This window comes from Enhydra lutris, unplaced genomic scaffold, assembly GCF_002288905.1.
Source record: "Enhydra lutris kenyoni isolate GAN:26980312 unplaced genomic scaffold, ASM228890v2 scaffoldscaffold31, whole genome shotgun sequence".
NCBI classification, from domain to species: Eukaryota; Metazoa; Chordata; class Mammalia; order Carnivora; family Mustelidae; genus Enhydra; species Enhydra lutris.
This window is the reverse complement of record NW_019154115.1, coordinates 4,405,622-4,417,946: the sequence shown is the minus strand read 5'-3', so window position 1 is coordinate 4,417,946 and position 12,325 is coordinate 4,405,622. Positions and strand designations below refer to the sequence as shown.

The 12,325-nt window shown below is 47.4% G+C and overlaps 1 protein-coding gene across 2 annotated transcripts in view; it reads right to left on the bottom strand.

Moving 5' to 3' along the window:
- The window catches only part of LOC111153171 (ADP dependent glucokinase), a 39,978-nt gene extending 37,871 nt beyond the window's left edge, over nt 1–2,107 (bottom strand). For both annotated transcript variants that reach the window (XM_022511999.1, XM_022512000.1), the window contains exon 1: nt 1,818–2,107. In XM_022511999.1, the coding sequence (XP_022367707.1) occupies nt 1,818–2,044 (227 nt within the window). In that variant the 5' untranslated portion in view covers nt 2,045–2,107. The remainder of the gene's footprint in view (nt 1–1,817) is intronic.
- Nucleotides 2,108–12,325: the final 10,218 nt, after the last annotated feature.

The window sequence follows — 12,325 nt, the reverse complement described above, 5'->3', positions numbered from 1 at the left end:
CCAGTCTGTGGTATTCTGTCATGTCAGGCTGAACACTAATAATGAATATATCTGTCTTCAACAAATGAGGTGGATACCTTGTCTTCACCCATTTTTGCATCCTCAGAGCCTAGCACAGACCTGACACATACCATATAGTTGCTGATACTTGCTGAATGTCCATAAAGCCAGGGAGGACACTTAAGAAACTGATAAGGAGGAACACCTGGAAGACTCAGTTCATTAAGCATCTGACTCTTGATTTCAGCTCAGGTCATGACCTCAGGGTCATGAGATGGAGCCCCATGCTGGGCTCTGCACTCAGCACGGAGTCTGCTTGAGATTCTCTCTCTACCTCTACCCGGCCCCACCACCCCGCCTTGCACCTGTGCACTTTCTCGCAAAATAAATAAAATCTTTAAAAACAAAAAACCAACCAAACAAAACCCAAAAGAAACTCATAAGGAAGTAGGTGAAAGGGCCTGAACTTGAGAGAAGAGATAAAAGGAAATATTATCTGAAGAAACTATATGCTGGTTTAAAAAAAAAAAAAAAGAGTACATGGGGTACCTGGTTAGCTCAGTACATGAAGCATGCAACTCTTTTTTTTTTTTAATTTATTTGACAGAGAGAGAGAGAGAGAGAGCACAAGCTGGGGGAGCAACATGCGGAGGGAGAGGGAGAAACAAACTCCTTGCTGAGCAGAGAGCCCGACATGGGGCTCGATCCCAGGACCCCGGGATCATGACCTGAGCTGAAGGCAGACGCTTAACCGACTGAGCCACCCAGACGCCCGGAAGCATGCAACTCTTGATCGCAGGATTAAGTATGAGCCCAACAGTGAGTGTAGAGGTGACTCAAAATAAATATTAAAAAAATACTAACATTTGTGTGCTCTTTACAGAAGACACCATGCAAGATTACACAATTATTTCGTTTAATCTTCAGGATAACTTTGCTCTACCCTTGCCTCAAGCACTCACAAAAACTAGCAGAGTACTTCATAGAAGGTCTGCTTTTGTATCATGCTTCTGAGGTGATGGCAAGGTATTTAAATCGAATTGAGACAGGGTTTAAAGTTAGTGTGAAGGGAACAATGAGGAATACAGAGAAAGGAGGCCCTGAGAGTTGGGAGAACAGTAAATATGCAATGTCACTGAAGTCAAGGGAAGAAAAGAGTTTCAAGGAGAAAGGCACGTTCAGCGCGTGGAAGACTGCACAGGGTTGACAACGAAGACTAAAAAAGGGCAGCAGAATTGGAAAATCAACAAATCACCAGTGAGCTTTGAGAGAGCAGTTTCAATAGCGGCGGTCTCCCAAACTACGGTATTAAGGAGAAACAAGGGAGATAAAGTCGGTAGCTAAAGGTAGTGAACCACACCACTCACTCAAGACGTTCAGAAGAGGGCGAATGTCTTCAAAGTGCTAAGACACAAGTGTCTTTGACCGCAAAAAAGCAGTCGTCAAAAAAGCTGTAACAGGATTGAAGGAGACTGGCACAGGAGGGTGTCATGCTGCGCGGGATTGGCAGAGGCTATTAGGTCCTACCGAGATGACAGAGGGGCGCAGAGACCAGGCAAGAGGAAAAAGCAGTCTGTTGAGTCCCTGCAGCAGTGACGAACAGGGCTGGTCCCTGACATCCGACGCTTCTCGCCAAGGAGGCAGCGTGGACACCAGCGCCGAGAAGCCTTCCCGGCAACGTCTGGGAAGCCCTATTTCCGTGCGGTTCTACCTCCCAGTTCCCCAGCCGTCCGAACTCCGCCAAGGCGGCCCTCGGAGGCCCGAAGCACCCGCACTTCCTGGAAAGACCCAGAGACGCAGGCCCCGCAGGCACTCACCCCACGGCCACGCGGCGCCAGCGCCGGGCCGGCCGTACGATGAGCGCGTCCCAGGCGGCCGCCAAGCGGCCCTCAGGGGAGCCGGGTCCCGGGGGCGCGGGCGACAGCTGTAGCGAGCTCCACAGCGAGCGAAGCGCGGAGCCGGGCAGCTGCGGCTCCAGCAGGAGGACACAGCCCACCGCCAGCGCCAGGAAGCCGGCATACGCAGAGCCGCGCCACAGCGCCATGGGGACCGAGGTGCCCCAGCCGCCAGCCCGCTCCTTTCCCGGCCCGCGCCTCTTCCGTCTCGGCGTGCGCCACCGTAGACACGCGCCACGTCACGCAGGCGCGCCACGGTCCCCGAGGGGCGGGCTGGGGGCGGGGCTCTGCGCCGCTCCCCCGGTGCCCGGGGCTGGCGCTGGGGGGCGCGGTTGTACGGCCTAGAGGCAGGAACGCGGAGTCGGGACTCCAGCCGGATCCCACCAGAGGGGCGAGGGTGCGTTTGTTCGGAGGGACACCAATCACTGTCCCCCTCTTTTAATTCGTCCCTCCGTGAGTGTGTCCATCCTCCATCGCTGGCTTAACTCTTCCTCTTTCTCCCTGGGGGAATTAGCTCAGACGGCACCCGCGCTGCTGGGAGCCCCAAGGGCAGGCGAGGAGGGAGGGATTCCACCCCTTTCGAGGGCAGCGGAAGGTTTCAGCCCCTCGAGACCTATGCCAAGACGGGAGATCCCGCAGTGATCCCTCTCGCGGGACGACCGGATTCAGGCCTTCAAATAACCCTCTTGGGGGCGCTGTTCCCTTTAGCAATATCAGAAAAACGCACAAATGCACACAATCTTGTGTTAGTTACGGAGATTATGGACTTGGGTTAAGAAACACTGGTTTCTCCTCTTTTCCGCGGCGATAGGGCTTCAGCCCAGGCAGGCTCCGTCTTCCTCATTGTGACACTTCTGTGTATGAGTGTAACATTATGAGAAGTGAAGCTGGGCTTGTTGCCAGCTCCTCAGCAGCCACCATGTATCGCCTAGGCTTCTTCCCTGCCCTGTTCAATTTTTTTTTTCTTCCTAGATCTGCTGGCTCCTGACCTTGGCTTTGTGTCCGATTTTCCACTGCCCCTGACCTTTGGACTTGGCAATGAAACTTTATTTCCCCTAGCTTTGATCTTGGGCAATTGGGTTCGCCCCTCCACCCCTACCCCGTCCCACATCACACACTTCCCCATCCTGGTCCTCTACCTTCCCCTAGCTCACCCCACCCAGCCTACCTGATGATAGCCGTCTTTTCAAAGATTTCACACAGGAAGAGCTCTGGGCTGCCACGTAAAGGAAGGAAGCCAAGGAGCCAATGAGATTTATGTGGAGCCTTGAAACTGTCTTGCCTTTCCCTTCTCTCTTCTCAGGTAGACATGTCAAATCAGTTCCTAGAGAAACTGATTTCTCTCTCATGGCCCTGAGTGGACATGTTTCCCTACCATCCCAGAGAGGACTATACCAGCACCTAACTCAAAAGCAGGGAATCAATCCCCTGATGCCAGAGAACATTTCTTAATAAGCAATAATTGTGCCTTGGATAAACCTCATTGGCTACCATACTGCCAATGCACAAAACTCAAGAGACTACTCTCTCTACTGAGAATTTGGACCAAGAGTCAGGAGTCTGTAGCTAGTTTTTTTGTTTGTTTTTTGTTTGTTTGTTCGTTTTCTGTTTTTTGTTTTTCCTGGACCCACAAGGTCACATAGGCTTGATGGTCAGATAGAGTTAGTTAAATATATTTCCAAGGTGAAGTTTTGGAGGAGCTCAGGAAGCTGGACTCTGGGAGGTCTATGCGGGCAGACAAGACTAGAGAAACAGGGGAATGCTCCACATCAGAGCAATGTGGAGAGAAGGCTGCCTGGACCCTTCCCTTCTGGCTCCAGAGGTAACTGCTGAACTGGCAGCTTTCTTTGAACCTAATTCTTCTGCTTCTTACGCAGTTGGCCAGAACTCCCCCCTGCCACTCCCTCAGTTTTATTAAGATATCATTGACTATCAATTAGCACATTAGTTATAACACTGTAAAGTTGAAGGTGTCCAACATGATGATGTGATACGTGTATATATTGAACCACGATTACCACAGTAAGTTTAGTTAGCATCACTACCTCACAGAGTGACAAATTATTTTCTTGTGATGAGAATATTTAAGATCTACTCTCTCAGCACCTTTAAAATATACGATATTAGAACTTTTGATGTAGCCACAAAGACAAGACAAGAGCAGCTGGAACAAAATGAAAGTTTATTTCTCATGTGAAAGTCTGAAGTGGGTGCTGGCACTTCAGCAGCAAGCATGGACCCATCTGCTCATTATCGAGGCTGCTTAGGGGCGCGTGCTGGTTGGTGGCTCAGTGTAGCTTTGTGCTGTGGGTCGTGGCAGGGGTGGACATAGGGCCCAGAGTCTGGATCTCAATTCCAACTGAGAACAACAGGGGGGCTGTAGGAAGAATATCAGCCACACTTGCCAGTTGTGGCAGAATCTGATGTGACTTCTGGTCACATACGTAAGCCCAGGGTCTTAATTTCTTCTAACTCCTCATCAGGGGCTCAGGGGCAAGCAAGCAGTCAGCTCTTTGGGTACTACAAACACTCTTGAAATACTTCCTTTGAAAAACAGTCATTTCTGATCATTATCTGTTCAGGAGTCTGGAATGTGTTGCAAGCTAACTTTTTCTAGAAGTCAGGTTTCTGGGGACACTTAATACGAAAGAGCCCTGAGTGGGCAGTCATGGCTCCATTCCCTAGGCTGAACAAAGTGAAAAGATCTGGGCAGGCCCTAAGACACACCTTCCCCCACTCAAATTGCTTCCAGACATGGCCCTTTGCTGTTGGTTCTCTTTCCTAGGACCTTGAAATGAGAGAAAAAAGTAATCTGGTTCCAGAAAATTCAGAGGCAAATGGAGGCTCCAGATGTCTATCCAAGACCCTGACCTGGAAGGCCAAGATGCAGATCCTGTATTTATGTAAAGAATTAGCAGAGTCCTGTCAGTTCCCAAATTAGCCTGAGGCTTTGGCTTTGATATAAGCACAAGTCAACACCACTTCTGTGATCTGAAGGGTTTGAAGGAGCAAGTTTGTTCCCACATTGGAACAGAAACTAAAGGGGTACCAAATAGTCCTTATGTAAGCTGGGCTAACCCATTTTTCCACAGTTTCAGGCCTCTGGGGTTTCATCTAAGCTGCTCTCCAAAGTCCACACTGTGTCAAGGCCTTTGCTGATGCCTGGGACACAGCACAGCAAGGCCACACCCAAAGGCCAGAATTGGTGCACAGTTTTGAAGGTCATGGGAAACTCTGAAGAGGGGCGCTTGGGTGGCTCAGTCAGTTAAACCTCCAACTCTCTAACTCTTGGATTTTGATCTCAGGATCCTGGGATGGAAACAGCCCCCCCCCCCCCCCCCCCCCCCCCCCCCCCCCCCCGGGGAAAAAAAAAAAGAATAAAAGATCCTAGCATCCGAAAAGAGAAAGTTTTCTGTCTGCAGCCCTAGCTCTGGGCAATCAGACATCCTCCTCCCTCACCTGCCATCGGGAGGGCACTAGAAGAGCTAGGAGGATGGCTTGCTGAGCACACATTGGGGCAGAGAACTTTGGAGGATATAACAGTGTGGTAGCTGTGGATTTCCACTTTGGGATTAACTGCTTTGGACTAGGAGGAAGTGCTGAACGTGGGAAAGTGGGAGGGGCAGAGCTGTCTGGGCTTCTGTGTGGCAGGGGCCTATGAACTTCATGGGGAAAATGAGTAAGGGGGCAGGGTGAAGCATGGGCCTATCCCACAGTGCTGTCTTGGTTGTCTCCCACTCTTGGAGCATAGCTCTCCTACTGGCTGCTGGAGGCCTTCCCTGCTCAGGGGCCCTCCAGATTGGTACTCCTCTGCACTGTGTCAGCCATCTCTGCTGTGGGTCCTGCAGCGCGTTCCAGCCATCTGATTTGGGTTCTGTCATAGTTCCAGTGTACATTTGGAAGGCAATGAAAAGTTGACCTTCTAAGTGTATTTCCTTCTTGCAACAAGAATCCTAACAATTCTAGAACCACTTAGCCCCAGAGTTGTTTTCCAAAGACAAAGTTAAAAATAAAAGGAAGCAATAGATGTTCACCTGGTGTGGCATGGCTGGTCTGCTGTAGAGTGGCCAGGAGCCCAGGCTTGTTCCGTCTTTTGCTCTCTCATCTGTAGGGTAACAGCATAGAGGAGCAGGCATGCCATGATAAAATTGTGGTTCTGGAAGAAAGGAGAGCTGGTGGACAGTCGTTGCAAGGCAATCAATGCCTTCCACTCCAACGGGAAGAATGTGGGGTTTGATGGCTGGTTTTTAAATCTCCACTTCTGCCACCCCGGTATCTGTGTATCTCAGGCAAGTCATCTAACCTTTCTGTCCCTCAGTTTCCTTACCCGCAAAACAATTCCTACTATACCAAATGGTTGTGAGAAGTAAACATGTCCTAAAAGAGCCTAGCACAGTGTCTAGTGCATGTTGATACATGACAAAAATACTCCCTGCCATGGCCACTGTTGGTTTCTAAGAACTCTCTTTAATTTTCGTCTCGGCCCTGCTGGTCTGGCATTTTCTCACTGTAAAGAGGGCAAGCATCTTTACATAGATGGCTGTGCAGTGACCTTTTCTATTTTCAGCTGCTCACATCTATATAATATTCCATTGGAAAAAAAATACTAGAATTTATTTGCTCAGTGTATAGTAAGTAGAACATTTGAATTTTCCCAGGTTTTTACTGTTCTGTATAATATTGCTGTTTACAATGCTGATGCACATGTATATAAGCCTTTTCAGGGTGTAAACCAAGAGTGAAATTCCTGGGTCATATGAAACCCCTGTCCTCAACTTTACTAGATAATATCAGACATCTTTCCAGAGTGGTATTCCAAATAATACACACCAAAAGTTTCTTTTTTTTTTTTTAAAGATTTTATTTATTTATTTGACAGACAGAGATCACAAGTAGGCAGAGAGGCAGGCAGAGAGAGAAGGAAGCAGGCTCCCTGCTGAGCAGAGAGCCTGATGTGGGGCTCGATCCCAGGACCCTGGGATCATGACCTGAGCCAAAGGCAGAGGCTTTAACCCACTGAGCCACCCAGGGCCCCCACACCAAAAGTTTCTTAAAGCTTTGCCATTATGGGGGCACCTGGGTGGCTCAGTCAGTTAAGCATCTGACTCTTGATTTTGACTTAGGTCCTGATGTCAGGGTCTTGTAGTCTGCTTAAGATTCTCTCTCTCCCTCTGCCCCTCCCCCCCTTAAAAAAAGCTTTGCCATTCTGTAGGATGTGTAGTAGTGTCTTATTATAATCATGATGAAGTTTTTCTTAGTTGCAAATACCTTCTACCCCTCCCGTTGTCTTTTAATTCTCCTTATAATATCTTTAGTGAATAAAGTTCATAATTTTATTTTATTTTATTTTAATTTTTATTTTTAAAAAGATTTTATTTATTTATTTGACAGAGATCACAAGTAGGCAGAGAGGCAGGCAGAAAGAGAGGCAGGGAAGCAGGCTCCTTGCTGAGCAGAGAGCCCGATGCGGGGCTCGATCCCAGGACCCTGGGATCATTACCTGAGCTGAAGGCAGAGGCTTTAACCCACTGAGCCACCCAGGCACCCCTATAGTTTTATTTTTTTTAAGATTTTACTTATCTATTTGAGAGGGAGAGAGACAGAGAACAAGCATGAGCAGGGAGAGGGGCAGAGGGAGAAGCAGGCTCTTTGTTGAGCAGGGAGCCTGATGAGGGTTAGATCTCAGGACCCTGGGATCATGATCTGAGCTGAAGGCAGACACTGAACCAACTGGGCCATGCAGGGGCCCCTAATGTTCATAATTTTAATGCTATTAATAGTATGTTCCTTTTTATTGCTTTCTTTTCCTTTATCATCTGTGCTTTTTGTTGTTGTTGTTGTTTTTTAAAGGTCATAAAGATATTCTATATTCCCTTCTCAGAGCTGTATGATTTTGCATTTCATGGTTAGGGGTTTAATATACCTTGGAACTGATTTTTATGTATTATGGGAAGAATCCTTATAGGTACCTACTTAACCTGGTGTATTTCATTGGTTATATCTCAATGATCTGCATTTCTACCACTGGCCTATACCTAGTGTCTATATATGTGTGGATCTATGTTTTAGGGCTCTTTATTATTTCATTGGTCTATGTATCCTCATATTAACACTCACTATCTTGATTTCTAATGATGTAGGTTCTTATACCCTATTTTTCAAGAGCATCTTGGCTATCCTTGGCCCTTTTTCATTCCCATATACATTTTAAAATTGACATACCAAAGCAAACCAGTTAGGATTCTGGTCAGTTTCAGTTCGGGGAGGATTGCCATCTTTACAATAGTGAGTTGTCCAATCTAAGACTACGGTAGATCTCTTCATTTATTTAGATCATTTCTTTAAATGTCTTGCAATAAAATATTCAATGTCAGTGTAGAGGCTTTGCATATCTTTAGCATTATTTATTTCTAGGCACAGAAATTTCTTAATCCCATTATTGAGGTAAAATTGACATATAGTAACTGCACAATATTTAGAGTGTATGATTAGATAAGTTTACCCTATGTATACATCTTGAAACCATCACTACAATCAAGATAATAAACATACCCATCACCCCTAAAAGACTCCTCGTGTCTCTTTGTAATCCTTCCTTCCCAAACATCCCCCCTCCCTACTCTGTACCCAGGCAGTCAGTAATCGGATCTCTGTCACTATAGATCAGTTTACACTTCCCAGAATTTTATATAAATGAAATCATACAGTATGTCCTCTTTTTGGTCTGGTTTCATTCACTCAGCATAGCTGTTTCGATATTCATTTAGGCTGTAGTGTGTAACAGTAGTTGCTTTAAACTTTTTTTTTTTATTTTGAAATAGTTATATATTCACAGGAAGTTGCAAAAATAGTGCAGTTTCCCTGTACCCTTTACCCAGTTTCTTCCCCATGATCTTTGCATGCCTGGCTGCTTTCTGTCACTAATATCTCTGCTCAAATACAGTCTGCTCAGAGAGCTTCCCTGACCAAACAATATGATCTCATCAGCTTTTGGGGCTCTACCACCTCTCCCTCCGTTATTTTTCTGTCTAGAATTTATTAACAGTGGATTTTCTCATTTGTTTATTAATTTATTTGTTTATTGTGATCTCATCCTGTGAGAATATGAATGACGTGGAAACAGAGACCTTGTCTGTCCTAGTCAGTGACTAGAATGGTGCCTGGTATCAGTAAATAGCTGCTGAATAATAAAATAATATATCTTCCAGCTAGTGCATAATATGGTTATGGTTCTTGCTATTTTACAGATGAGAAACGGGGTTGGGAAAGATAAAGTGAGTTGCCCCAAACCACACAGTTTGTGGTAGTGGTGGTGGGGATATTGGGCACTGAGATTTGAATCTCTGATTGATGAACACGCTACACCCTCTTTAAAAAATTCCGAGACAGGAAGCAGGCAGAAGGAAGCTGGTTGCATCTATGTCTTTCTATGGCAGGAGCCCTTCTTTATACCACAGGCTCAGACCCTTCTTTATACCATAGACATGGATCATAGTGCCCAGGCCAGGAACAACTGATATCCCAAGTGGTCAGCCCTTGGGGTCACTGGCCTCAGCAGCAGTGGTAGGGACTGCAAACCCCACTGTGGGCTCCCCTACATCCCAGAAAGAGCAGACAATTAATTTCCTCCAACCCCCTTTCACGCTTATGGGTTTTTTCTTTAAATGAATTAGTCTGGCATTTATTTCCAAATCTTTTTTAAAAAGAGGCATTACAGTTCATTACCATTTATTGCAAACAGATTTCTTGAAACAAGTCAGTCCCAATGTTGACACTATAATGCATTTTTTAAAAAGTTTTTGGCACTATTTACTGTTTAGAACAATAGAGAGCAAGTTTTTAAATAAAAAGTGGATAGTACTTCACTGGAAAAATATAAGAAGAAAGAGATTTTACTTTTATACCCCCAATCTACATATTTTTAGTGAAGGTTACATTCAAAAGTTAATTTCCAAAAAGATAACAAGCTTACAAAATCATGACGAGAGTCAGCTGGATTTTCTTGAGAAATGAAATTAAAGCCAGATAGCACTGCTTACTTTTCAGCAAATTCTGATTTGCCAAGTTTTGAAAGGAAAAAGCCTAACGTAGTTTTCAGTGTTGTCTCCTTGCCTGGGAGAATCTGGAGGACTTGTTGCTTTCTGACAGACTACTTTGTCATCACTGCTCCCAGTCACAGCTGAGTCAAGCTTGCCATGCACAGCCCAGAGCTCAGACCTCGGTTGGAGTAGATAAACCTCCTACCTCTTTGACGGGGCTGTGGATTTCAGACCTTGCTCCATGTGCTCCAGTCAGTATGCATGGAGCTAGTACAAGAAAGGAACCACATCATTTACTTATGTCTGAGAACTTTCTGGAACAAAGATCTGGCACATCCGTCGGTTACTTTATCCATTATAATTCGAGTCAGTACCCAGTAGCAATTTTTCTTCTAGGACTTCTGATCTGTGGCCAAATGTATGATCCATCAGTTGGGTCATGTTGCAAACTGTGTTATAATCAACACTTTGAAAAATGTATCATCACTGTCATATTCTTCAGAAGCAGCTCTTGGTGACCATATTTCCTGTGGGGTCTGGGAAAAGAAATGTCCCAATAAATCCCCTTTCTTACTTTCTGGATCCAACTTTTTAGGCTGCTTTCTTCTTCCTGGGGTGGATAAGTAAACCCTGGGCCTTTTCTGCTTAAAAAACACACATAAAAACAAGACATGTTCAGTGTGTGTGTATCTTTTAGAAAATACAGAAAGCTACAAGTACTTTAAAAAGCACCCTTGATCCCACTGATCAATGTTAATTTTTTGATGTACATCTTTGCAGACTTTAAGAATTTATTTATTTATTTATTTGAGAAAGAGAGAGTACAAGCAGGGGGAACAGAAGAGAGAGGGGGAGAGGCAGGCTCCCCACTGAGCAGGGAGCCTGAGGGTGGAAAGGAGGGGGCTCGATCCCAAGACCCTGAGATCATGACCTGAGCAGAAGGCAGAGGCTTAACGGACTGAGCCACCCAGGTGCCCCTGCAGACTTTTGAAAAAAATGTGCACACATAGGCAGGTCTTCACAGAAACGTTATTTTATTATTATATATGTTGTATGGTAACTTCCAAAAAACAATATAATGAACATTTGGATATATCACCAAAAATTTTTGTCCAACATGATTTTTCATGGCCGCTTAGACTACTATCTAACCCGCAGGTAGAGAAACTGCTGACAAATTTTGGCTATTACCAACAATGAGGGATGAACACCATTCTCACCGAAAAATCTTTGACCTTTCTTTACCGTCTCCTTAGGAGAGAGTCACACAAGTGGAGTGGCTACAGCCAAGGGCACGCCGGATGCAGTCGTCAGGTGTCCCGCCAGTAACCCCATGCCACATGCACTTCGGTCCGCACCGCAGCCCAGCCAGCCTGCTTAGGAAGGATGCTCCAGGTGACTGCTCTGGCTCGGAGCCTAGGCTCTGTGCCTAGGGTGCACAGCAAGCCACTGACTCTGTGGCCCCACCTAGGCCCTCTAGGGCAAAGAAAGGGGTCCCCCGGCGAAAAGAGAGGAGCACGGGTGAGGGTGGGCCCGTGGAGACAGCCACCACCTCTTTCCCTGCGCGGCACAGCATCTGTCTTTGAACCTTGGTTTCCTCATCTGCGGAATGGTGATGGATTCCCTTGGTGATGGAGATGTGTGGATGCGGGGCCTTCGGGGGGTGCACAAAACAGAGCCCCGCCTGCGGGAGCGCGGCGGTGCCTGCTGGGGACCGAGGACCGGAGAGCCAGGCCCGCGCGGGCCCGCAGGGGGCGCCGCGAGCCCACCGGCCTAGCCGCACAGCTGGGGGCGGGGCCGCCCAGCCACAGTCCGGGAGTGGGAAAAAGGGGAGGAGCTGGAGCCGCGCAGCCGGGGGCTCGCTGGCCTGGACAGCGTCTTCATCTCGGGAGATTTCTAGGTTTGTTTTCCCGCGCAGTAAAAACGCTAGCAGCTTTACAGGTCCGTGTTAGCAGGCCTTGGCTTTTTCCCTCCCCTCTCAGTCCAGCGGCCGCCGGGCAGTTCCTGGGCTCCAAAGTTTTTGCTCCAGGGTTTTCAAATCTCCGCGGGGAGATCGCCGCCTCCGGGAAGACTTACCGGACTCCCCCAGGGCTCAGGGTGGCTTCTGGTTCCGAGAGTGCACGGCCCACTTCCTGCGTTGGGCTGTCTCGGAGGGTGGGTGCTTGGCCTCCTTACCGGGACTCGAGCCCAGTATCGCCGCCCCTGAACACCCCTCCCTCCCGCCGGTCGTCAGAAGTTGGGGGGGCACCGCTTCTCCCCGCAGGGCGCAGTCAAGGGTCGGCAGGAAGAGGTCATACTGCATCCCCAACCCTTTACCCTGTGTCCCATTCGGGGTGTGTGTCGGGGCGGGGGATTGGTGTTTCTGCATTTGTGTGGGAGTTTGTGCAGCCT